Source organism: Haemorhous mexicanus, chromosome 21 (assembly GCF_027477595.1).
Source record: "Haemorhous mexicanus isolate bHaeMex1 chromosome 21, bHaeMex1.pri, whole genome shotgun sequence".
In the NCBI taxonomy this organism is placed as follows: Eukaryota; Metazoa; Chordata; class Aves; order Passeriformes; family Fringillidae; genus Haemorhous; species Haemorhous mexicanus.
In genome coordinates, this window is record NC_082361.1 from 4,412,017 (window position 1) to 4,438,269 (window position 26,253).

At 50.9% G+C, this 26,253-nt stretch overlaps 1 protein-coding gene across 3 annotated transcripts in view; it reads left to right on the forward strand.

Moving 5' to 3' along the window:
- Positions 1 to 18,995: 18,995 nt before the first annotated feature.
- The window catches only part of RAPGEF1 (Rap guanine nucleotide exchange factor 1), an 84,227-nt gene continuing 76,969 nt past the window's right edge, over positions 18,996 to 26,253 (forward strand). For 2 of the 3 annotated variants that reach the window (XM_059865295.1, XM_059865296.1), the window contains exon 1: positions 18,997 to 19,155. In XM_059865295.1, coding sequence (XP_059721278.1) covers positions 19,131 to 19,155 — 25 coding nt within the window. In that variant the 5' untranslated portion in view covers positions 18,997 to 19,130. Of the gene's footprint in view, positions 19,156 to 26,253 lie in introns of all 3 variants that reach the window. The other variant, XM_059865294.1, reaches the window with a different exon arrangement.

Here is a 26,253-nt window from a genome sequence, read left to right on the forward strand (position 1 = left end):
CAGGGCTCCTGCAGGGGCTGAGGGATGCTGCAGGATGCCCACATCCCTGGATGTGCTCCTCTCTCCGGCTGCCGCATCCATCCCGCTGCGATCCCCGGGCTCCGGCTCCTCCTCGGACAAGTTCCTCTTCAGAAATGGCACCAAAAAATGGGAAAGGAGTAGGGGAAAAGCGGGAAAACAGGCCTGGTGTGGGAGGGGAAGCCCGTTCATGGATAGGAGATCAGATGCTCGCGGCCGGAGAGCGCGGTGCAATTACGGTGATGAGATTCGCGGGTAGTTAGCACATCGCTGCTAATTAATTCGCTGTGTTACAGGAGCTGGCAAAGGGCTGCCGGCGCCGAGTCTCCGGCAATAATTCACCCGACAGAGAAAATGAAGCGTAGTGAGAGCTGATGGACAGCTTCAGCAGGCAGGACTTCATCCCGGGCGGGAATGGGGCTGCGCTCCTGGAGCTCTCCACTGCCCCAGCCGCCAGGGTGGAAGGAAGGAAATCCCTTTATTTTAGCCAAATCTGTGCTGATTATTTGGGAAACCAGAATTTATTTGCTGTTAGCACCATTTACTTTAAAAATGCATTATAGACCTGAACAACACGCCCAGCACAGCTGTCAATCAGACAGGGACCACCCCGCAGGTGGGGAGGAATGGTGCTGCAGGTGGCATCCCCACATCCCACCAGGGCAGGGGCCCGCGGGGTGTCCAGGCCATGCCATGTGATGTTTCTGATGTGGTCAGCAGAGATGGGCACAGGGGTCCATGCCTGAATGTCACCTGAGCTGTGTAAGGTCACCTGTGCTGCACCCGTGGTCCTCGAGCATCCCGCAGCTGTCACATCAGGTAATTTAAAAAATACCCAAAAAAGGGTAGATCTGATCCTGGATGCTCAAAGGATGTTTGGGAGCAGCCAAACTGCACTTTCATGCCTGGCCATGACCTCTCTGGGGTTCCTGTCCTGGCTGCTGGCTCTGACTCCTGCACGGCTCAGGGCTTTGGACAAGTGCCCAGTGTGCTCCTGCCTGGAGCCAGGATCTCATTAGCTCACAGCCCAACCATGGGCTGCTGCTGCATGTCTGACTGCATTTGGAGTGCTGCTGCCCTCCCTGGGCCTGGGAATTGCTTCTCCACCCAGAAGCAGAGAATGCTCAGGAGCCCCTGTGTGAATCAGTCCAGAGAAAGGGATCTGGGTGCTTCCAGGGATGGGACTGGGGCTGGGTTTGGGGTGAATGTCACCTTGGGGCAGTGGGCAGCAGCTATCCCTGCTGAATGGGAGCAGCTGCTCCTTGCACCCACTCCCAGAGGCTCCTCCTTGCTCCCTTGATCAGTTTGGTCAGTGCAAAGCTGAGCAGAGCTGTGACAGAGCCCAGGTGTGCAGGACAAACCCAGGCCACTCTGCACAGCTGGATTGGGCTCTCCATCCCCGTGGGATACCAGGCTGTCCCCTGACCTCAGGTAAAGTCACTCACAAGGGGAAGGTCAGGCTGGACCAGGCTCCTCTCCCCTTCTTTTGTGTGCAAAACTGATAAGGAAAAAAATTATCAAACCCCAACCATAAAACCAAATCAAACCCAACCAGTTCTTCAGCTTTATTTGGATGGAGGCCCAAAGCACAGTCTGGCATGGCACAGATGGAAATCCTATCTGGGGCTACTGACTCACAGCACTAAAAAAACCTGTTAGTCAACGTTCAAAAGGGCTGGAGCTCCTGAAGCAACCCTCCATGGTCCCCAGGGGGATGCTCCACTGGGCAGGGCACAGTTCCCTGGAGCTGCATCCCCCTGGGATGCTCCAGGGGGTGTTGAGCACTGGAGGCCTCAGCAGGGCAATGATGTGGATGTTATTGACCAGGATCCTGGCCTCCCCCTCTCCTGTTTGCTGATTTCCCATCCCTCCCCAGTGCACTGTGTTTTTTAATCCATCCAGGTCGTGGCCTGCTTGAGTGGGGCCAGCCATGGGGTCAGTACTAACAATATGCTAATGAGGCTGGGGCAATCAATCCCCCTAATCAGGCAATCGATCCCTGCTGCAGGTGCATCTGATCTCGGGCTGTGCAGGAGCAGCATCTGATTTTATTATTGAGGGGATCTTTCATGCTGTTTGTCACAGCAGAAACAGACTTGGAGGAGACTTATAATAAAAAAATAATTCAAAAAACTATAAAGAAGGTTTGGGGGCTGGAGCATCCTTTTGAGTCCAAGAGCTGTTTTGCTGGAGGTGTCTAATACAAAACAGTGGGGGTTTAGTGGGGTTTTGGTCTCCTGTCTGCTGTAGTAGCCACAAGCAATGCACAGGAGGGAGCAGGAACAGGATTTTTGATCCCCTGTAATATGTTTGAGCCCTCTAATAGATTTTAGTGTCAACTATTTTTAGCTGAGGGAATTTCCTGAGCCTGGTGTTGTTTGCCCCATCTCACTGAGCTCCTCATTCATTCTCCTCTTCAGGTTTTTTTCCCACCCTTGAATAAGAATTTCAGCAGTTCAGATGATATGGGGAAAGCCATTTAACCACCTCTAGTCCTTGCACTGGGACAGGGGAATTAAAATGCCCTGGTGACCTGTGCACCTGGAGAAGGAGGAGGTGTTGGGGAAGGCAGCTCTGCCAAGCCTGCACACTCCTTGGGTTTCAGTGTCCCACTGCTCCTGGAAAGGCTGGAACTCAAGCTGCAGTGCCTAATGTCACACAGTCCTCATGTGGGAGTAGGGATGTGCAGCCACCCCAGGCCTGCAGGCTGTGGGTTTGATGGCAAACACTCTCACACCAATCCCAGAGAGCTCCTCCCTGGACTCGTGGTGATGCTCAGCTCCTGGCACAGCCCTGCTCAGCCAGGATGGCACCAGGGCTGGCCCTGTTCCTCAGCCCAGGAACAGGGAGCTGCAGCAGTGCCACCCAGCAGGCTCCCTGCGTTAATTACAGGTGTTAATTATGCTTTTGCTGGGGGCAAAACCCTCTCTCCAAAACAGCCCTGCCCTGAATTAAGCTGGGTGACACCCAGAGCCCTCCGTGGATCCTCACAGATGCTTTCACTGGGGCTGGGATCCTGTGCTCCCCTCTGGCATGCCCAGTTACTCCCAGGGAAATAAAATAAAGATGCAAACAGCAAAAAATGCCCTTCAAACCTGACTCTGAAGTGACAGCAGGTGGGAGCAGGAGGAGCAAACCAAGCCCTGGGAGGGAAAAGCTCTGGCACCACCAAAGAGAGCTGGGAGCAGGGGATGGCCAGAGGTCCTCAGAGGTGATGGAATGTCACTGTAGGACACGAAACAACACAGGTGCACACACTGCTGCTCTTAAAGTGAAGAAAAAAGAAAAGTTTTATTTTCTAACTTTAACATTTATAGTTTGCTAAAAGTGACAGTGGATTGGAGGGTGAAAGTGCCACCTCTCCAATGACACTGGACAAACCAACAGTCTATCAAATTTCTCCTCTTCTATAAAAGAATGCAAAACAATAAGTTATTTACAGAAAGCCTGTGAGAAAGTTCATTACAAAAATGTAAACATCAGAAGGCTTAGAAAATCTTAAAAAATCAAAGCAACCAAGGAGGAGTAAGGTGGTGGGTGCCAGAGGTGGAGGCAGCTCTCAGGGTGCCCTGGGAAGTCACAGGATTGCCCCTGGGGCCAGCGTGGGGCTCACCAGCAGCGTCTGCCCTGGCTGGGGCAGATGGGCAGGGGCAGGTTGGTGTTATGGGGAGGTGAATCTTGTTGGACACATCTGCTGGCAGGTCAATTAATTGTGCACCTTTTCTCCCCTGCTCAACCTGTCAGTTCCAGTATTGCCAGTAATTAGAAGACATGTCCAGAGTCAGCCAGTGCAGTGTGAGCTCTGAGCTGTGGGCTGTGCCCTGTGCCATCCCGGCTGACCCAGCCCCACATCCCGGTGCCAGCGGAGCTCGGGGAGCTCCCGGCCCTGCCCGTGTGACACACAGCTCCTGCCAGCGCTGCTGAGTCAGCAGGATGCTCGCTCCTGCTGAGTCAGCAAAAGCAGGGGCGGTGCCGGGCTGTGCCACAAACGAGCCCTGGCAAACGGAGCAGTGGCAGCAGTGAGATGGTTCTGTCAGCCCGGTGTCACCTGTGGCCACACGGTGATCCCAGCACCAGCACAGAGGGGGACAGAGGGGGATTTGGCCCTGCAGGCACTTGTCACAGGTGATGTGACAGGTGAGGTTGGGGCAGTGTTGGTCCCACAGTCACCCCAGGACTGATTTACCGTGCTGGGCTCTGAGTTCCCCACCAGACCGAGTGGGTGCTGCAGGGCTGCTCAGGCCAAAGCCACCCCCAGGTGGGGCAGGGGGCTCCCCAGACACGGGGGCACTGCAGGCACTGAGCTCTGCACAGAGCAATGGGGTGTTTGGGATGCTGAGCTGGGCACAGTCACCTCCCCTGCAGCACCCCCTGTGCCCTCCTCATGTCCATCCCTTCCTGCTTCCCTCCAGCATCCTTCTCCTGGGACTGGCACGTCCCTGATCTCTCTGCAGCTTGTCATTGTCACCAGCTGCAGCCGGAGTTGGCATCACCTCTCTCAAGGTCGGGAGGAGCTTTGGGGTTATCTCTGTGCTCTCCCCAGGCTCCACTTTCCCACCACCAGGCTCCCTTCATCAGCAAGAAAACTGTCTTTTCCTAACACTTATTAAGCCCTAATTTTCATCTTATTCATTACTACCAAGTCATTAAGCTGGCAAGGAATTAAATGAGGTGAAATGAAAAGAATTGAAAGAGACCAAAGAGTTTGGGGTGGTTGGGCTATTTTCTTAAAAGAGACCAGAAAATAATCTCCCAGGATTATGCAGGTGAGAGCAACTAACCCTGTGGAAGGGCATGTGAGACTCAGAGACGAGGCTCTAATTAAAAAGAGGCATTGGAGACCCCCGGGGGGGACCTGTCTGCTCCTCCCTGCTCCACGAGGTGACAACGAGGACACCGGGCACTGCCTGCTCCAGGAGGGTGAAACAGCTCCTCCTTTACCTCCGTGGAGCTCAAATAAAAGCTGATGAAATGGGGATTTCAGGGGACATTGTGAGGCTTCCAAAATCAGCCTCTGCTAAAGCCTGTCAGTGCCAGACTGAGCTTTTGTATGTATGTACACACAGGTGTATATGGGGGGAACATTTAGGGATTTTATTTAATATATTGGTATGTTAGATATAAACATGTTAATATATTAATATGTAAAAAAAAAAAATTTAAATATATGTCTGTATGTATAAAGCCATTGCCTCCAGGAAATCTTCCACCTCCAGGGCTGTGGACTGGCCCTTGCTGGGTGTTTGCTCCAAGGATGGCTCTGGAGGGTGCACGTGGCCCTTCAGGAATGATTTGAAATTCAGCGTGGGAAGTGTCCATCTCTCTGTCCTGCCTTCCTCTCCAGGATCTGACCTCACGCTGCCTGTGTGCCCTCAGGGCTCCTGGCACAGCCTGGATCATCAGGAGGAGCTCACAGCCCAGCTCTGAGGAGGGCTGAGCATCCCACCCCTGGGTCAGCCCACACCACCCCCATTCCCAGCCCTCTCCAGGACCTGACCTCACACTGCCTGTGGCCTCCTGGCACATCACCCAGGGGGTGCTCACAGCCCAGCTCTGAGGAGAGCTGAGCATCCCCCCCTCGAAGGGTCCCTAACAGCCCTGTTCCCACCCAGCTCCCACCCAGGCTCAACAGCTGCTGAGCAAACCAGAGGCATCAGCTGCTGCCTGGGCATGCCACACCAGTCTGTGGCTTTTATTTTTTCTATTTTCATTGTTGTTCCTCAGACTGAATTAAAATAACAGTTCTACAGAGCAATGTCAGAGCTGCCAGAGGAATCCCATCTCTCTGGTGACTTCATTAGCACCAGTGCCTGCAGTCAGCAAAGTCACAGGGCTTTATTAGTGCCTGGTGGCTTTTTTTTCTCCTGCCCTCACATGCAGAACCCTCATTAGCGGGAAGATGGAGCACTAAAGAGTCCCGTTCAGTTTCCATCCAGATTTGTTTCATCTCCTCCTTTCCTGCCACCACTCCCTGTCACCTCCAGCTTCCCCAGCAGCAGGAGCAGGTGCACATCTCCCATCAGCACACCTCTCTTCCCGGCCTGGACTGGGGTCACTGGTGTTAAACACACCTGGGCAGGGAGGCTGGAGCTCCTGGAGCCCGGATTCAGCCAGTGCCCAGCAGGCTGGGCTTTGTTTCCAGCCCTGCTTCCCACCCCTCACAGCCCACAGAGGGTGAGCTGTGGCCCTGCCCGTCTCCCTTCCTTTGTGCTGCATTCAGGACCGTCAGGAGTTGTTATTTTATGATGGATTAACAATGCTGTATTTGCTTTTCACCTGTTTGATGGTGCCCCGAGCGCCTTGGCTGTAACTCTTCTGTTTCTTTGTTTTATTATCCCAGCAGGCTGCCCGTGGGGATGGCTGTGGGAACACCCACTGTCCTCAGCACGGGCTCCCAGAGAGGCTGGGGGAGATGTCCCAGCTCAGGGGAGGCTCAGCTCACCTGGGCTCAGCTCACCTGGGCTGGGGAAATGTGGCTTTGGAGCTGCACTTGGGGGATCAGGTGTGCTGGTTGTGAGCTGAGGGCTGCAGGGGAGGGAAGGGAAGGGAAGGGAAGGGAAGGGAAGGGAAGGGAAGGGAAGGGAAGGGAAGGGAAGGGAAGGGAAGGGAAGGGAAGGGAAGGGAAGGGAAGGGAAGGGAAGGGAAGGGAAGGGAAGGGAAGGGAAGGGGATGCAGGAAGCAATATCTCCTTTCATTCAGTGACTCTCTCAGTGCATCCCCCCACCGTGTGCAGCACCCTGGAGCCAGAGGAGCTGCAGCAAGGAGCCCAGGGCTGAGGAGAGGAAGAGAGGAGCTGTCACTGGTGCAGGTCACATCCCCACAGCTGGAGCCCTTCTCCATGCTGGCCTGGGTGCAGGTGAGCTGCTCCTGGCACAGGCTGTGCAGCCAGGTAAGGTTTGAAAGGCAAACACAGCCGTGGGGCTCTCCCCATCTTGGGGTCTCCCTGGTAAAAACGGGACCACACTCCCGGTACAGTTTCTAACCAATTTTTAACAATCCCATTGTCCCACCTCCCCCCCCGGGCACCTCCCCTCTCCTCCTCTCCCCAGGGGCTGGGACATTTGCAGGGAGGTATCCAGTGCTAATAATCCACATTAACACCTCGGGCTGGTGGATACCAGCACCAAGGGCCAGACTGCATTTCAGCTGAAAGCCTGGAAATTTCCAGTGGCAATTTCCAGCAAATTTCCTCCTAATTTCCAGTAGCAAAGATCAGCTGGGAGCTTCAGAGATTAGAGCAGTGGGTTGGAGGGGGAAATGAGAAATGAAAGAGGAAAAATAAACATAAAAGTAATACAAAACAAATAGCTGGCAGTAACTCCATTAAATCAGACGTTTTTAAAAGGAAATATTAAAATATTAACTATGCAATTAAGTATTTATTAATTAAAAGAGAAGCCAAGCCACATTAAGCTGAGCAAGGCCCAAATCATGTGCAAGTTCTTGTTTAGCTCAGCTGCCAACTCAGTGGACCTTGGCTGTGTCTGCCAGGGCTCAGGTCTGTGGAAGGGACAGGGAAGCAGATCCCTGAAGTTAGAAGACCAACATTTCCATTTTCCTGCTGGCCCAAGGTAAGAGCTGCCCGTGTTGGCTTTTCCAGGGGCTCCTTCCTGAGGATGCCCAGAGCTGCCAGTGGAGCTGGGCTGGCAGAGGGCTCCAGGGCTGCTTTCCCTGGCTGGCCATGGCTGCCACCCCTCCTCTGGTGACACCCAAGGTGCTGGGACCCCTGTGCTGCTGTCCTTGCCCTGCTGGGCTGCAGGAGCTGGCTGTGGAGTGGATCACCAAGGCACAGGCTGGCGTGTCTCAGCATCTGCTCTGGGAGAGACCTGGGTGTCCCCCTGCCAGGAGCTGGTGCCACCAGGCCTGGAGCTGGTGCCAGGGTCACATTGAGCTCTCCCAGCCCAGTGCTGGGGAGCAGGAGCTGTCTGGTGCCTGTGACAAACTCATCTGTCACCGAGTGAGGGCCACGGGCTGCGAGACACTGCAGAAGAGAGAGAATTAAAGAGGGAGAGAGAAAGAGCAATCAATACATTATTTAGCAGCAGGAATGCAAATGACAAAAAATTAATGAGGCCTCTCCCCCCCCAGCACCCTTCCCCCAGCCCTCCTTTGCTGTAAGATTGCTGACAAATTCTCTGGAAAATATCAAAACAGCCGGAGGGTGTAACCTGCCAGAGTGATGCACCATTATCTATTATTGATGGAAACCTTGACAAGTTCCCTTTAAAAAAGGAGAGAGAAAGGCAGGGAGAGAGGGGGGGAAAAAATTGCATCTAATCTTTGTTTTAAAGCTACAGTTGCTCATTTTCTCTTCCCTGAGGGCGGCTGAGGAACAGAAGTGGTGTCACCGTGGTGATGCTCCCTGAGCCCCTGCCTGGCCGGGAGCCTCCGGGCTGGGCTGGGCTGGCAGGGAATCCACAGGGTGCAGAGGGAGGAGGAATATTTGTTTCTTCCCCTGTAAAGAATCTTTTAAGCCTCATTTAGAGATGAAATAGGGCTGGGCTGGCTGAGAGCACTGGGGATTGTGTCTGGGGAGAAGGTGGGGGCTTGGGGTAAGAAGGAAGGAGAATATGATCAAAGCAAACCGTGTGGTAAATCAGGGAGGAGAGAGCAGCTGTGGGACAGGAGGAAGAGAAGGTAGAAAAAGTGACTGGGGGGAAAAATAGCCAGCAAGTCCCTGAAGCATAGCAAACCCTGTCCTGAGCAGCAGAGAGGTGAGAAACCATGGTAGCCAGCACAGAGGCACTATCAAACAGGCTGGCGAGTGACACACCGCAGGGATTAATACTTAATAAATGTCACTGGCCTCCTGACAGCTCCTCTGCTTTGGCCTCCCACAGCAAACCAGCAAAACCTCCAAATAAACCACGAGGAGCAGCTGATCTCAGCTGCCAGGGGTGCCCTGTCCCTCCTCCTGCTGGTGCCACCATCCCAGCAGTGCCACACAGGGCACAGCTGGGCTGTGCTGGCTGCAGACCCCCCTGTCCCACCCACCCTGGGGATGCTGCCAGCTGCAGGGCAGGGGGACAAGCCAGCCCAGCTGATGTTCCAGGAGCCCCCCAGATCCTTCCCTCCATCCCCCTGACCCTCTCTGAGCACCCACCCTGAATTTACAGCCTGCTTTCCTTCCTCTGCTGTGCCCTGCTGCCAAGGAGGTGTGCAGCTCTGGGAGGGAGAGCTGCTGCTGCACTGTGGGCAGGAGCTCTGGGCTCCCACCTGTGTCATCCTGCCTCAGTTTCCCCAGGCACAGGCTCTCACTCTGAGCTCCAAGATGAAGGACACCTTGTAGATGACAGTAATTATTCACTGTTGCTGTTTTTATAGGTCCTCTAAAGGGTTTCTCTCATGTCACAGCCCAATCCCTCAAGGATGGTTATGGGATCTGTTCCAGGCAGATGCTGAGGTCCAGCTCCTGTAGCTCCAGGCCTGTCCTCGGGCTGTTTAACATGGAAGGTACAGGAATTACCCCCAGGGGTTTGGATCCCCACCCCACTGTCCTGTCTTCAGCAGAGTCCATGCCAGAGACCCCAGAGGTACAAAATCCTGGGCAAGACAGTTTGTAGCTTATTACATTTAATCCTGGCCAACACCACTGCTGTTCCAGTTTGTGCCCAGTTTGGAGATCCTGCTGAACTCCACATTCCTGTGGATCCTCATGGCAGGGCACCCTGCAGCTCTGCCTGCTCTTGGTTTGGAAGGTGCCCTGCTCTGACTGCATTGAAAATCTCCTGTTTTGGTGCTGCAGGGGCCAGTTTGTGCTCCCAGCCACCTCCTCTACCTCAGTCAGTGCTTTGTATGCCTCTGCCTCCCTTGTCTTCACCTCTATCCCATCCCCTCTTCTAAAACTAAATAGCCTTAAGTCTTTTTAATCTCTTCTCATGGATTATTGATACTATTTGTTGCAATTCTTTGGATCTTTTCCATTTCTGCTCTGTGCTGGCAGGGCTGATGGGGTGATGAGCAGACTCTGCTGAAGGTGAAGTTTATAAAGTCACAGCAGCTCTGCTGCCTCTCCCTGCTCTGTCCAAACTGTGGGAAGGGTCACTTGTCCATGGAAAATGACCTGGAAGAAAAGCAAGGTTTTAAAGAGGGCTTGTGTATGAGCTGGGCTTGCTTCTGGTGCTCTAAATTGGGCCCCTCCAGCAGCTCCTCGTGTTTGCAGATCCAAACCCACCAGGGCTGATGCAGGCACTGCACAGGCTCCTGTTTAACTGGGGAGGTGGCCACAGTTATACAGAATTATTTGTGGCCAAGGGCTGGCAGGCAGGGCTCCCCACTGCCTTCTCTTTGTGTCCTGCTCTTGGGGGGAGAAATGCCCTTTGCCAAAGGGTTCTCCCCACTCATCCAGCTCACCTGGATACTTATTAGTTAAATAGTATTATTAGTTAAATCAGTTTTTTGGGGTTTTTTTTGTTTGGTTTTTTTTGTTTGTTTGTTTTTTGTGGGGTTTTTTTGTTTGTTTGTTTTTTGGGTTTTTTTGTTTGTTTTTATTTTTTTTATTATTGGAAGGCAACCAGGCTGATTCCCTGATTTAATCCCTTGGGTTTCCTTCAAGTTTGGCTTTTACTGCTTTTCCAGCCTGCTCAGGGGTTATCTCACTCCAGTTTCAGCCAGAAGGAAATGAGTCTTGATGTCCATCTGAAACGTGCTGCTGGGTTTTCTGCCATCCTGGCCACAGCAGTGTCAATTTTATCAGAAGCTGAGCTACACCCTGTGCACCTTTAAGCTGGGGAGAGCACAGGATTTGGTCCCATGCTAATTGCACTGAAGGCTGAGTGACTTTTTCACTCTCTTCTTATTCCTTGGTTAACTCCAGCTGCCCCTGAGCATGCAGGAGCCATCCCCCAAATAGCAGAGCCTGCAGGGAAGCACTGAAGGCCAGAACAAGGTAACAAAGCTGCTGAGAGCAGTTGGAGAGGAGATTGCTGAGCTGGGGCTGCCAAAGAATTGAGAAGCTGCAGCTCCTGCAGTGGGACCCCCCCAGCCCAGGCTCTCAGCTGATAAGGAAATTTCATGGAGCTGAAGGTCACCCTTGGGCCAGCTGTGGGGGGACAGAGAGCAGCCACCGTGGTCACCATGGTGCTGGAAATGTCATGTCCAGCCAGAGCATTTGTTTTGCTCTCCTATTGTCTGCTGTGCTAAAGAAAGCTTTGTTGGCAAATAGACTTTGTGGGAAGTTTATCTCCCTGCTGCTGACTTTGTGCAAAACAAAACAAAAAAAAAAGGAAAAAGAAAGAAGTAATAATGAAAAGAATCCAGCATAAATTCCCGGGAGGAATCAGGAGGTCAAGTTTAAAAATAAAATAAAATGAAGGAAGGGAGAAAAAAAAACCTGCACCAAACAACCCATCAGCACCAGCCTGAGGATGAAGAGAAGTGCTGTGGGCTGAGGAATAATGGTTTGAAGTTTGCATCCTTATCAGAGGGACGTGCCCCACATTTCCAATGCTCTCTGAAATGGATCAGGGCTTGTGCAGCTTCATGGGAGACACGTGGGGCTCGGTCAGCCCCTCCTTCAAGACCAGGAGGGCCAAAATGAAGATTTGCATGAGGCACTGCAGCTTGTCACCCTGCAGGAGAGAGACCTTGGAAGGGCTGGGTGAGAATCTCTGGCTCATGTTCATACCTGTGCTCATTAATGAGGTCCAGAGGTGTCTGTGCCTCTCCTGTGTAATTGCAGAGGTGAAAGAGCCATTTCACAAAAGGGGAAACTGAGGCACACAGAGGCTGGCCTTGCCCAAGTTACCTTTTTGCACTGAAAGCAAACCCATTCCCTCTCCTCTGTGCACATCCCTGTGCTGGTGCCACTCTGTGCAGAGGCAGGCTGGATCTCCTGCAGCCCTCAGGATTCAGCACATCTCCCTCCTGACCTGCCAGGGGCTCCTTTATTCCCTGCTGGGCTCCCCACGTGCATTTGCCAGCACAGCTCATTCCTGCCCTGCAGGACCTCTGCTATTTCAGACCAGGCTGCCTGCAGCTCCCCCAGGTTTCTCTCCTCCATCCTCCCTGCAGCTGCTGACAGCTGGACAGACCGTGTGGAGCTCCAGCAGCATGGCCAGGTGACACTTTGGCTTGGGCACAAGGTCTCCCCACCTGGGACTGGGGAAATCTAGGCTGTCATGTCCAATTACATTTTTCCCTGGGTGACCTTTGTTTCCATAACACAATTTTTATTATTTGACTTTGTAATATTGATTTTGATTTCCTTTTCTGATTCATTTTCCTTTCACTCTTTCCTGCAGGGAGTGACTTGGTTCACCTTCAGCATCTGCTTGCTCTGTGGTGTGAGGCAGGAAGGGTCACTTGTCCATGGAAAATGACCTGGAAGAAAAGCAAGGTTTTAAAGAGGGCTTGTGTATGAGCTGGGCTTGCTCCTGGTGCTCTAAATTGGGCCCCTCCATCCTGTCCTTCCTGAGCAGCCCTTGGCTTTATGGTGAGTTGTCTCCCTCACCCAGAGGTGGATGGGAACTGCATTGCAATGGAGCAGCTCTGGATGTGGAGCTCCTCCAGTCTTTGCTGGCAGCAGGAGCAGCAGGAGCCCCTTCTGCTTTTCCATCTCCTTGTGCTCCATCTTCAGCAGTGACCAGTAATGATGGTTCAGATGAAGGAAGGATTGCAGCAGGCAGAGTCTGAAGTACATTTCCCACAGTCCTGGTGTGTCCAGCAGCCTGTGCCACGAGATGACAAAGTGACAACCTTTCCTCTGCCCTGCTTGCTCAGTGCCCAAAGGTCTGTGATGCAGTGTGGCACTAGGGGATGTCCAAGCCATCCAAAGGGCTTGGGACCATCTGGGTCTCTGGGCAGACACCCTCACTGCCCCAGATATCCTGTTCCCTTCCTCTGAAAGGAGCAGGGTGTTCCCTCCAGTTCTGCCCTCAGCAACACAAGCTCCAGAGCCAGAAGGGTCCGGGCAGGCTTCGGAGACCCTGCTCAGAGCTGCTTTTACTCTTCAGGGACAGCACAGATGGGCCATGGTGTGGTCAGCAAAGTCAGCAGCTGAGCTCCAGCCATGCACAGCAAAGATCTTTATTCAATTATCTGCCACGATGCCAATGACCCCAGGAGGGTGAGCCATCGATGTGAACCTCCAGGTGTGGGGCTGAAAGGACAGCCAGACGTCTGACCACTGAGCAGTGCTGACAGAAACACCTGGGAGTGCCAGACACCTCGTTAGCCAGTGAGTCTTGTGCTGGTGATTCACAGGCTTTTGTTTCCACTGTGAAATACAGTCCCCAGAAGAGGGAAAAGATTAAACCAGAGAAAGAACCTTCACAGCCTTTTCTCCCTCCACCCTCACCTTCCTAATTACTTTAAATGTACAAAGGGTTTGTCATAAGCTGTTTAATCTCTCTCTCTGTTTTTCTTTTTAATAATCCAGGGCCTGGGGTTCTTCTCAGCGTTCCTCCTCAGATCCACCTCATCCTCCTGTGGCAGCATGAGGCCAAATTTTTTTTTTTTTCCTATTTACTTCTTTTCACAAAGACTAAGAAGAAGACATCAAAAAGCTTTAAGCTGCCACTTTAACAGATATTTGTGTAAGTGCAATTCATTTATTTTTTGATTAATTCCCCAGTCCCAGTGCCCTGAGTCTGTGCCCACCTGGCTGTTGGTGTTTTACAGGTGGGGAGCCCTGAAACATTGAGTGACCCACCCCAGACATCCAATGGATTTGTTGGTCTTGGACTGGAGATTTGTCTGGGGAACAAAACAAAACAACAAACCAAAGGTCAGTCACCAAGCAGGGAAGGGACCAAGGTGTTTCAAGGTTGGGATGTTGCAATAGGACAAGGGGTAATGGCTTTGAACTGCAAGAGGGTCAATTAAATTACATGTAAGGAAGGAATTATTTCCAGTGAGGGTGGGCAGGGCCTGGCACAGGGTGCCCAGAGCAGCTGGGGCTGCCCCTGGATCCCTGGCAGTGCCCAAGGCCGGGCTGGACAGGGCTGGAGCACCCTGGGACAGTGGAAGGTGTCCCCTGGGACAGTGGAAGGTGTCCCCTGCTCCTTCAGGGGGTTTGGAACTAAACGACCTTTAAGGCTCCTTTCCAGCCCTGCCCATTCCGTGATTCCAAGGCTCCTTGTCCCGCCTGCAGGCAGAGGACAGCGAGCCCCTAAGGGACGGCCACTGCCGGGCTCCCTCCTCTTCCTCGCCCCGCGCCTTCTCTGGCCGGGGCCGCGCAGGGCGCGGGCGGGGGGAGCCGGCGGCAGCCCCCAGCCCCATGTGCCGGCAGATGCTGCCCTCTAGAGCCTGCACCCAAATCTCGCCTTTTTGCGAGGAAAAAGCTGCGAGAAAGCGAGTCCTGACAATGCTGACAGTCAGCATGGGAGAAGCAGTGGAAACTGCCCGCGGGGTGAGAGCCCTGGGGGGGACCAGCCCACGGCCACGGGGGATGCTCAGGGGAGCTTGGACCATCTGCCCAGACAATCAGCTCTCATAATAAAAATAAAAATAAAAATAAAAATAAATACAAATATAAAAATTAATATAACAACATCAGTAACAAAACAACAATAATAATAGTAATAGCAATAGTACTACTACTACTACTACTACTAATAATAATAATAATAATAATAACCTGTCTCTCACCCCAGCACTCAGAGCACCAGGGTCTGGCACACAGCTGGCAGCACCAGCCAGGTACCATCAGCTGCTGTGCCCAAAAAACCTGAACACTGACCCTTCCTCCAGGAGGTGAAAGCAGGGATTTGCCCAAAGCCAGTCTCTCCCATTTGCCTTTTTTTTTCTTTTTCTTATATGAACTTTGGTGCAGATTGCATCAGGTGTATATTCCAGGGGATTGAGACAGAGCTCTGTTCCTTTCTGAGTCTCCCACCCAGAGATCTCTCCTCAGGAGAGGAGCACGGTCAGAGCAGATCACTCCTCTGAGTCTCTCACCTACAGTGTCCCCCATGACTGTGCTTCTCCTTCACCACATACTGGCATCCCACTCCTATTTTTCCCACCCCTGAATACCTCAGAGGTGTAGCAGCCATTAACAGGAGATTATAATCTTGCCCTTCAGCTTTAGTTGCTTCCAATAATTTTTTTTTCACCGTTTCCCACTGGCAAAACTTCTCACCCCTCTGGCCGAGCAGGGGTGGGGCACATCGGGTCGCTGTGGTGTGTTTGTCACTTGGGATGAGTGTTTGTCACACTGGATAAGGTTTCTCAGTGAGCTTTTGGAGTCTTAATCAAACTGCAACTATCCTGAGCAGTGATGTTATCAAGGCCAGAGCTGGTGCAGAAGGCATTGTGCAGGAGGGAATTTGGCTAAACTGCATTTCCCTAAATATAACAATAATAATAACAATAATAACAACAACAATACTAATAATACTAATACTAATACTAATAAAAGTAATAATCATATTTTCCCCTTTAAATAATTTCCCAGTTATTTCATGCTACTAAAGCCCACTCTGGCAGGTGATTTTGGGGTGAATGGCTGCTGACCCCTGGGATTTCTGCAGGGACAGACCCAGCAGGACCTGAGCCCTGATCCCACAAACTGTAGGGGAACAGGAGAGCAGGGCTGGGATGGGACCAGCCGGGATTTGGGCTGAGCCCTCACTAGAGGGCAGGAGCGCTCTTTAACTGCGCAGCTCCAGCCTCCCTGGCATTTCTTCTTGCACAATTTCCCCCGTTCAGTGGGTCAGTTGAACTGCTCAGTGACTCACGGCAGGAAATGACCCTGTGGGGCTGCAGTTTGTGGCTGTGGCTTTCCCTAGGTGCTGCCAGCCCGTCTGGGGCTGCCTCCAGAGAGGGCTTCCACCATCTGCAGGTTTTGCTGCCAGGGAGTTTCTCCCAGCGAAGAAATATTTGGGGAAGGAGGCTCCAGATGTTGCCCCCACATCTGGCTCGTCTCTGGCTGTAAGGTGACCTTTAGCTCTGTGCTTCTCATCCAATAACAAAGCAGGTAGCAACGTATTCTTCATTTCTTCTTCCTGATGTAGCATCAGCACCTGAAACTTTGGCTTTGTGGGGTGTTCCAGCATGGCTGTAACCACTCCTGCCATCCCTTTCCCTGTACCCAAATGTGCTGCAAGAGCCATCCCTGTGGGTCTCACACTGCTCTGTAACAGCCTGAAAAGTGACATCTGTCTTCACACATCTCCTCCTGCTCTCCAGCCACAGCTCTGCCCTCAACAACACGCTCAGATGAACACAATCAGCTCTGAGCTTTTTTCCTCAGCTGACTCCAGGGGATATTTAGAAGCATCAGGTTTTCCCAGCATTGTGAGTTACATCTTAATGCAGAAACCACAAGAGAAACTCCAGCATCCCCTGGAAGGCAACACATCATGGGCACAACGGGGCTTTTTATATCAGAGACTATGAAAAGACCTTCCAATTTAGTAGCTGTTCTGTTCATATCTCACATTATTGCACACAAGCTCCTTCTCCCTTGCCCAAGTCTGAAAACGGGAGGGTGTAAGAATAGCAGCTTGTTACTTCATCTGTCTGCTTCCTGTGTGTACTCCCAGTCGGGTCTGCTCTCATTAGCATCACCCTCTGCAGCTCCCTGTTACTACTGCTCACTAATACCAGTGAGTCAGCACGGCTCAGCGTGGCTGCAACAGCCACCATTTACATCTGTGTGAGCCAGAGGAAAACCTCCACCTAAATCTTTCTCTTTTTGATTGGATTTATTAAGCAAATGCACTCAGGAGCTCTCCACAAGCCTCTCAACGAAAAGAAATTAATGAGAGAAAAATGCATGCTCTGCCTCTTAGACATTTCCTGCTATACCTTCTGCCTAGCCCTGGGTGTGTGAGATGTTTAAACAGGCTCATGAAGTCACTTTCAAAGTTGTGTGGAAAGCTTACAGAAATAGCAGCCTTGTGAATGATTTATTTGATAAGGGAAGTAAACAGCCTCTGACAGCTCACCAGGCTTCAGATTTATTGGCCCCTAGCACAGGGCTACCTGTAAGTCATTGTTGAGAAGTTTGTCCCTAATTAAGTTGTAGAAATGAGTTCATTTTCAAACAGGACATAATTATTTTATTATTGCCTGGAGTTCTCTCCCCAGGCTCTGCTGTCACCTCCCTGTGGAGTGAAGTCACTTGTCCCCAGGGAGCTGCCACTGCTCCCTGGGCTCAGACTGAAGCCAGTGTGCAGGCTGGGATGGCAGACACGGAGCTGGGGATGTCAGGGAGCAGGAGCAGGATCACAGAGCTGCCTGGGGCTGCTCTGGGGCTTCCAGCAGCCCTGCTGGGCAACCTGGGCTCACGTTTGCCTGCCCTGAGCGTGGGTTTGGGGTGTCTGTGGATGCTGTGAGGATGCTCTGAGGCAGCAGCACTGGTGGCCTGTTACAGTCAGATTTGCACAAATCCCACCTTTGCTCCCTTTCCACGGGATCACAGAATCATTAAGGTTGGAAAAGACCTCCAGTATTATCAAGTCCAACCTTCTGGTGAGTACCTCCACGCCCACTAAGCCATTTCTATTCTTTTTTTGAGCACTTCCAGGGACAATGACACAACAACTGCCCTGGGCAGCCTGTTCCAATGCTTAACCACTCTTTCCATGAAGAAATTTTTCCTAATATCCAAGGAAATATCCAATAATCTGAACCTTCTGGCATAACTTGAAGCTGTTTCCCCTTGTTCTGTTGCTGGCTGCCTGGGAGAAGAGGCTGACCCTCACCTTGCCACAACCTTCTTTTGGACAATTGTAGACAGTAAATTGTAATTGGTTATATTTAATTTTGCTGCTGACTGCTCCAAAAGAAAGGTTGTGCCATGGCAGTGAATTTGGGAAAAGGCAGAACCTGTGAGGCCTGAGGAGATGCTGAAGGGTCAGGAGCATCAGCAGGACATTCCTGGACAGCTCAGGATGGGAGTCCCTGCTCCTTCCAGCCGTGCATCCCAAGGATTGCATTTTGGGGGGAAAACCACCTGGGTTCCTAGGAAAAGTCTGAGTGAGTTGGGGCTGTTCAGCCTCGAGAAGAGATCACATTAATGTGTGTAAGTATGTAAAAGGGGACACCAAAAAGATACAGCCAGGCTGTTCCTGGTGGTGCCAACCACTCGGACACAAGGAAACAGGCAGAAACTGATGCACACCAAGTTCCACCTGGACACAAGGAAGGACTTCCTTCCCATGCAATGCCCGTGCACTGGAACAGAGACAAGAAAGGCTCTGGAGTGTCCCTCACCAGAGATATCCCAGACCCATCTGGTCACAGCCCTGTGCCGTGGGCTGACATGACCCTCCTTGAGCAGGAGGTTGGACCCGCTGCAGTCCCTCCCAGCCAGACACGTCCCTGGATCCTGATGCCCATCCCAGGATTCCAATCCCATCCCGAGATCCTGATGCCCATCCCAGGATTCCAATCCTATCCCTCGATTCTGATCCTCATCCTTGGATCCTGATGTCCATCCCAGGATTCTGATCCTCATCCCTGGATCCTGATGCCAGTACTGGTATTATGATCCCATTCTGAGATCCTGATGCCCATCCCAGAATTCTGATCCTCATCCCAGGATCCCGACGTCCATCCCAGGATCCCGATGCCCATCCCGGGATCTCAATGCCCACCCCGGGATTCTATCCCAGGATCTCGATGCCCATCCCAGGATCCCGATGCCCATCCCGGGATCTCAATGCCCATCCCTCGATCCCGATGCCCATCCCAGGATCTCAATGCTCACCCCGGGATTCTATCCCAGGATCCCGGTGCCCATCCCAGGATCCCAATGCCCATCCCGGGATCCCGGTGCCCATCCCAGGATCCCAATGCCCATCCCGGGATCCCGGTGCCCATCCCAGGATCCCGGTGCCCATCCCAGGATCCCAATGCCCATCCCAGGATCCCAATGCCCATCCCGGGATTCCGGGGCTCGAGGCTCCGTGCCCGCCCCGCCGCCGGCCCCGCCCCGCGGTTCCCTTTGTGGCCGGGAGGCGGCGCCGGGCGCTGGGCGTGCGCGGCGGGAGCCCCGGGCCGCCCCTTCCCGTCGCGGCCCGCGGAGCGGGCAGGGGGCGGGCGCAGCTCCACGGCCGCCGCTGGAGCCGCTCCCGCATCGCGCCCGGCAGCAGCGGGAGCCCGGCAGCCCCTCGGCCGGCTCCGTGCGCCGCCGGGCCTGAGCGCCGAGCGCCGGCTCCGACATGTCCGGCAAGATCGAGAAAGCAGGTGAGCGCCGGAGGCCCGCGGGCAGCGCCGAGGGGGGGACGCGCCGGGGCGGCCGCGCTCGCCGCCCGCCCCGCGGAGCCGCCGGAGGAGCCGGAGCCGCCGGGGCTGCGGGAGGTGCCGGCGCTGCCGCGGGCCTGGCGCGGCCCGGCGGGGCGGGGGGAGCCGGGCAGGGACCCCCGCGCCCGGCCAGGTTCCCCCGGGGGCTCCTGACAGCGCGGGCGGCCAGCGGGGCCCGGGCCGGGGCTGGGCCGGGGCCGCGGGGATGCTCTGCGCGTTCCCCCGGGGGCTGCTCCTGCGGTGCCCGGGCGCTGTTTGGCTCGGGCTTTGTGTCTCCTCCGCGTTTTCCTTTTTCCTCGTTGTTTGTCTCCTTCCCCCCCTAGTTCCTTTATTTTAATTTTTGTGTTCTCGCACCCACTCCGTCCTTGCCGCGCAGCCGAGCATCAGCACCGCCGGGCGCTGCGGCGCTTTGGGGCCTACGCGCAATGATTAATTTCAACTTCTCCCAACTTTCCTCTCCTGGTGTTTGTGCAGGATGAGAAAAGATGAGTCCGTGGGCAAATGTCAGAGGGAACTTGCAGGTTTTTTCCTCCCTCTTCCCTCTGCCTGGGGTGCTCACGACAGCCAGAGCCAGGGGAGGCTGCTGAGGTTCCTTCAGCTCTCACAAGGAAACGCTCAAGCACGGATCATATTGTCTCTCTGTGCTTCTGGAGTCGCGCCTGGTTCTCAGTTGTCACTTTAGATGGTTGAATGACCCTGTTTTTCTCTGTAGTGGGAGTAGTACGCTTAAAGATTCAATTAGTGCTGTGCAAATCAAGCAGCTAGAAGTTACGTAGTTTAATTATGTTGCATTTAATTAGCAGAGGAAAAATCGATGCTGTTTTGTATATTTCATTGTGGGGAATAGCTCGGCTGTCTCCTCCTGGGGAACGCAGAGCAGCAGCCCGAGTAGGAGCATCCAGGCTTCCCAGGACAGCAGCCAGGGATGCAGGAAGGATCCCCGTGGATCCCCACGGATGCAGGAAGGATCCCCGGTCCCAAGGAGTGCGGTCGGTAGCATCTCCTTCTGGCTGTGCTCATCCCAGCCTGGTGTGCTCCGTGTGTTCTGCAGCGGCCCCGGGGGATGAGCAGCCTGCCAGCCGCCTCTCCGTGCAGCACCTCGGCGTGCTTCCAGCTCTCCGCGCTGAGTTACTGTCTAACAAGTGTGCGCCGCATCAGGGGACAAATGTTACTCCAGAAATATCCCAGGTTAATCCCGTGCACCGTCCCTTTCAGAGTATGCCAGTGTAGCTTTGCTCCTGCTGAGCTTTTCCGTGCTTATCCCTTACTCCAGCGAGCAGGGAAGGTGTTAGCAGAGTACACAGACCTCGGGCCAGCTCTGGAATAATTGCCACTTGTTTATGCTGGAGGTGAGTTTGGCTTGGGATTTAGTAACTGTAGACAGTAATTACAGACGTATAAATAAGTGATCACGTTTTGTTTATTCGTGTGCAGTAAATAACCCTGGGAGAATAGTAAATAGAGCTCCACACCAGAGAGGCAGCGTGAGGAGTTCAGGCACGGGAAGATGACTCTGGAGACACACACAAACTCAGCACGGTTCCATAAACAATAGAACAGAGAGGCCAAGAAATACCGTATAAATATAAATACCATATAAAATACCATATAATAGCAATAAAATACCATATAAAAGTCATGCCCTGCACAACCTAGAGACCAACCACACTGAGCTCCCACTGGAGAGTTCAAGGATGGTGCAGGATCCATCCCCAGGTGCGTGCTGTGAGTGTGCAGGTGGAAGATGCAGTGGGAGAAGCCCTGATGCAGGGACATTTGTTCTAGTGCAAGTCTATCACAGTGATGATTTGCTGAACACGAGAAACTATAAATCTGGGAATCTGTCATCTTTCAACTGCTTGTACTTTTCATTTCTTTAGGTAAGGGTATTAAAAAAAAAAATAATCCAGTCCAAATATAAATGGGAAGAGAAGAGAAGAGACAGGAAAGGAGGGCTGGGAGCCAGCTGTTCCAGAGCAGGGCTGTCTCCATCTCTGTTTCTGAGTGTTTGAACTTCTGATTGACACAAACAGTTTGGTTAATAGCGTCACCGAATAAACACAGCCTGTAACACCACAGCCACTCAGGGGTAATGTTTGTCAGAACGTGAACAGTAGCGGAACAAAGGATACAGACTCATGAAACAAATGCTGTGAGGTCCGAGGTCTGTGCATTTGTGTACATTTGAATTTATTTTTCTTACAGGGACAGAAATTTATGCGTTATGTTATAAACAAAATAGACTATTGCCTGGTCACAGGCCATGGTGACAAACTTTGGAGTGGGCTTTAACTTGTGTCTCCATCTAGACAGGCTGCTGGAAAAAATGTGTTACCCCTTGCAGGGTTAGACCCCCAGAGACCCTCATCCATCTGCTCCCTGGCTCCTTAACTGGAACACCTTGTTGGCACTCAATAAAAAACAATAATAAATGATTAGAGATAACAGCTTCCATCCTGTCCATGAGGGAAGAGCAGACAAGGCTCCCTCTGGAGCCTCTCAGTGCTGCTGTTTAATCAACAGAAGGGTCACTGTAGAGCAATTCAGAGCTCTGCTGTGGAGTGAAGGGCAGCCATCTGGTAGTGTAGAAGAAGATGGTATATTTGGGGTTTGCTAGTTTAGAGCCTCTGCTTTGTTAGGCTCCCACCAGGAGGCTTCCAGACACTTTTCCAAAGCAGAACCTTCCTTGGCTGGAAGAGAAGGAATGGCCATTGGCTTCTCTTTACTCCAGAACTGTGACTTCTTGTCTTCACTTTCAGAAAATATTTGCTCTCTCCCTTTTTGATGTGAAATCCAAAATAGAGATGCCAAGAAAGAGCAGAGAAGGTCACAGATTCTGCTGTGGTTTCCTGTTACCATGGCGATGCACGAATTCCTGTTTTTATTTACCTGATGGATTACGAGCTGCAGGGAATTCAGTTACTCTGCATCATTCAGGGAGAGTAGGGGAGGAATTAGACCATCAGCTCTGAACCAAAAGCTTGTCATGAAACAAGTCAAAAATGCCCTTTTATTAAAACCAAAGAACATATGGGTGCCATATTTTGAAGGTTTATTCTACTTGGTGTTTTCACTCTTAGTCTTGTTATTTCTTTCAGGGTTTTCATTTCCCTTGTGAACTTGCTTTTCCAACAGCTGCCTGCTAAAGGTTGTTTTGAGAGAGCTGTTTCAGGTGTTAGCTACCTGGAGTGCAGGCAGTCCTCTCTGTTCTGCTCAGGACTCCATGGGATGTGTTTATTCCCAGTAGATCACAAGCACTATTGGCTTTACCTTTTACTTGCCTGATAAGCAAATTCACCTCAGATTCTCACCCTTTAGTATTTGGTGAGATAAACATCTAGGGGTAATTCCAGGAGAACTCTGTTCTTAAGAAAATGACAAAATTGAAGAAGCAATTCAGGAGGTCACATTATTCCCATCCTTGTAGGAATTTAATGTTCCATCTGGAGTCCTTCATGCCAATTTATGTGATCCTGCATTGTTCATCTGCGGATGTTTTTGTACAAATGTGAAGTTTCCTGGAGATTTTGTTTTTGCAGAGGGTATATTTTGAACTGTCATCATGCCTTGGATCATTTTATGGAAATCAGCCTGCCTGTTTTATATACCTGTACAGTTTTATGCAGTTTCTTTTTGTCTGTCATGCTTAGGTGAGTTACTAGGCAGGACTCTCTCAGTTCTGTTGTGCATTCACAGCCATACCATATTTCTCAAAATTAAGTGAGGGGTTTCAGGTTAGAAAATTTTGCAGTTGACCAGCTTAAGTGCTTCTCTGCTTGTGATTTTCAAGCAAAATAGGAGTTACCTGCAAATCTGAAAATTAGACCCTTCAAAAAATTTCCCTCTCAACCCCAAAGGTAGTTCAGTTCCAATTTTTCCTTGGTCAGGCTTCTAGCACCTCCTCTTTCCTCCTAAAAGAAACATCCCACCTGTGTTTTACTGTAACTTCTTTAAACAGCATCAGCCATTCAGGCTGTGTTGTGTTGCACTAAATAGTTTATTTAGTTGTTGTTTTTGTACTGGGTGTTTGGTAATTTGCACTGATCACACACGGTCAGGTACAAGATGGTTTCTACAAAATGGCACAAGGAGCAGAATTTTGGCATCTTTTGTCAGCCATTGTAGGTTGACAGGTGGTGTGTTCCAAAATGCAGCCTGTGGGATAACTGCTGCAGGATTGAGATGGTCTTAGCAGTTGTAAGGAGGAAGTGGACAAGGAGTGGAGAAAGAAGACAGCTGAAGGCTACTGGAATGTGGAGCAGCTGGGTTGTGCCTTAGTCAGTGAAAATCAGAAACTGGAAACAATTGCTAAATTTATTTTCAGCGTAAGCAACCGTTTTCCTTGAACCACAGTGACTAAATATATCTCTTGGTTGTGATTTTTATGTGGTGGTAACTCACTGGCTCTTGCTAAGCTCCTGGCAGGCAGAGAGAGGAGTGGAAGTTCACTGTCAGTCAAGATCATAAAGCAAATATCCCTCATTTAGATCTCTTGATTCTCTTGTGTGGCTCTGCTTGCTGCAGTGTATTGCCTGAGTGGAAGAAACCTGGGTGTTTGTTTCTAGGGAAGGGAGTCAATCTGTAAACTCCTCTTTCAGGTTTCCTTGGGGTCTTGTTTGTATTTTTGGAAGTTTTGAATTGCAGTTGATGCTGTAGTAACTCTGCAGTAGGTGTAGATAGATTCTAATGCAAAGGTGTGGTCTTTTTTTCAAAAGAAATAATATAAGGCTTTTCTTATTCCAGAGTGGAAAGCCTGAGGGTAGAATTGGCAAAAATGAGCTTTGCTGTTGACTTAGAGATCTTTGGAAGGAGAGCATTCCATGCAGAATCTTAACTGCATTTGAACTGCAAGTGAAGGAACACGAGGAGTTAACCTTCTAGGCTTCATTTTAAAGAAGCTGGGGAGATGTTGTCCCTTCCTTGGCAGAGGCATGTGATGGCTGATCAGGTTTAATTCAATCACTCAATCATTGATGTGCATTATAGGTAGCTCTCAGTCGAGCTAGTGGGAGCTGGAGTTGTTGGTACTGTAGCACCCAGTTTGGAAGATCCCTTGTACCCCAGCAAAGGTAAGATGATAAAGAACATTTTCTGTCTTTGTGCCAGATAAAACACCTGAAACTATGTTGTATATTAAAAATAACAAATTACATGTCAGAATTACAGGTAAAGTGATTTAATAGCCTCCTTCCTCTCTCCCCCTCCTCACCACACCCATCATTTTGCATAGTTTGAATACATGTAGTGGATATAACTTGTTCAGTTTTCCAAAGCATATAGTCACAACATTTTTTTTGCTGGAACTCGAGATTTGGGATCTTTTGCTAGTTTGGGAAGCTCTTGTCATCTGTGTACTGTTGCTTAGCATGAAATGAATCCTTCCAGCTTGAATTCTGCCTGTAGAGACATTACATTATCTGGAGAAAAATCCCATGCATGGAGAGGAGTCCTTCAGCTTCTCAGATTTGTGACAGAATAGGCTTTTCTCTCTGAAAAAAATTTAAAATTTGTTATGCTGTAAGTGCCTGAATAATTGAAAAATTCTGCTTTGGAGTTGCATTTTTCCTTTTTGTTTGTTAGCATATGACTGTGGGATTCAGCCAGTGTCAGAGTATTAAAATCACATAGCTATTGCAAGGATAGTAGCTTTGTTATCTGTAATTCTTTTTCTTAAATAGCTAAAATTTGGCTGCAGTTGAGAAATATTGTAGAACATAATGGGATGAGGGGATGGTAAAGGAGAGCAGTGTGTCATTCTCAGGGCTTGAAATCAGAGGAAAAGGGAGAACAGGTTGAAGGAAAACTAGATTTATTGTCTTTGCAAGTTTGAATTTGCAGCCCCAGCACTGCATAGGTGTATAAAAAGGTGGCCAGGGAAGGAAGAAAGGGCATCACACGTTGGTGGAATGGGTTGAAAGATGAGAAAATTGAGAGGATGCCCAACCCACCAGTGATGGGAGAGGAGGGAGCAGGGGCTGAGTTGCGTGCGAGGAGAGCAGAGAGGAGAGGACAAGACGGATGGCAGAGGGGGAAACCAGGCAAGGAGGACGTTCCCAACAGCTTTCTGGAGTCTGTTCCAAGGCAGAGAGACAGAAGATGAATTTCAGCAATCCGGAAAAGCTGCAGGAATCCTGCAGGTTGGGACGTGCTGCCAAAGGAATGTTCTGCACTTGTGCTGTTCACGTTTTACTGCATCCTGACAAATGACAGCTTTATTCCCTGACCCACAGCATCCACTCTTAAAAATACATTTCCAATCTCTTCTTAAGGTGTCTGACACTGGCAGTGACAGAGCAAACAATTTCATCTGTGTGAGAGAGAAATGATGTCCTCACATGTTCTGTGAAGCAGCCTGAGAAGGCTGATGGATCACATTATTGATCTGCTTTTATTTGGGTTGCATATTTCAGTGAAAGCTCTCCAGCTTGGAAACAGTCTCTACATGTGAAATCCCTCTGCTGTTTGAGCTGCTAGCACAGCTCACCTTCTGTGGGGTTTGTAAGATTATGTTTCCTTGTGAGAGCAAGGGAGAAGAGAGTAGAGACAAGTAGAGGGAAAAGCCTGTATCAGTGTTCACTTGGTGTTGTGGGAGGTACAATATTCACAGAATTTGGGAGGACTGGTTCTCCTACACCTCCTTTCTATTTGGTCATATTTAGGAAAGTATCTAAAAGATCTGAGAATTGATAAGAGCCATATTCTAAATAAGTTTTTGGTTCCCATTTTATAACCACTCTGAGGGTCAAATGAGCACGGGTGGCACTGAAGAAGAGATTTCTTAATTACAGAAATGAGGCTTTTTGAATTGAAAAAAATCTTGTGTTTTGTATTATCTTACTTTACCTTGGTGACAGTGTCTGCTGCTTTGGGTAGAGTTTTTCTGGTGCCATGAAAATCCTGTAAGTTAACATCTTGGCATGGCCATCAATTCCTCTGAGGAAATCCTAATCCATTATTCTGCCCAGGGAGAGAGGTTAAAGCTTGCTTGCACTCTCATGCTCTCATTCTTTCTCTCTGAAGGCTTCATGGGGGGATGCCCTT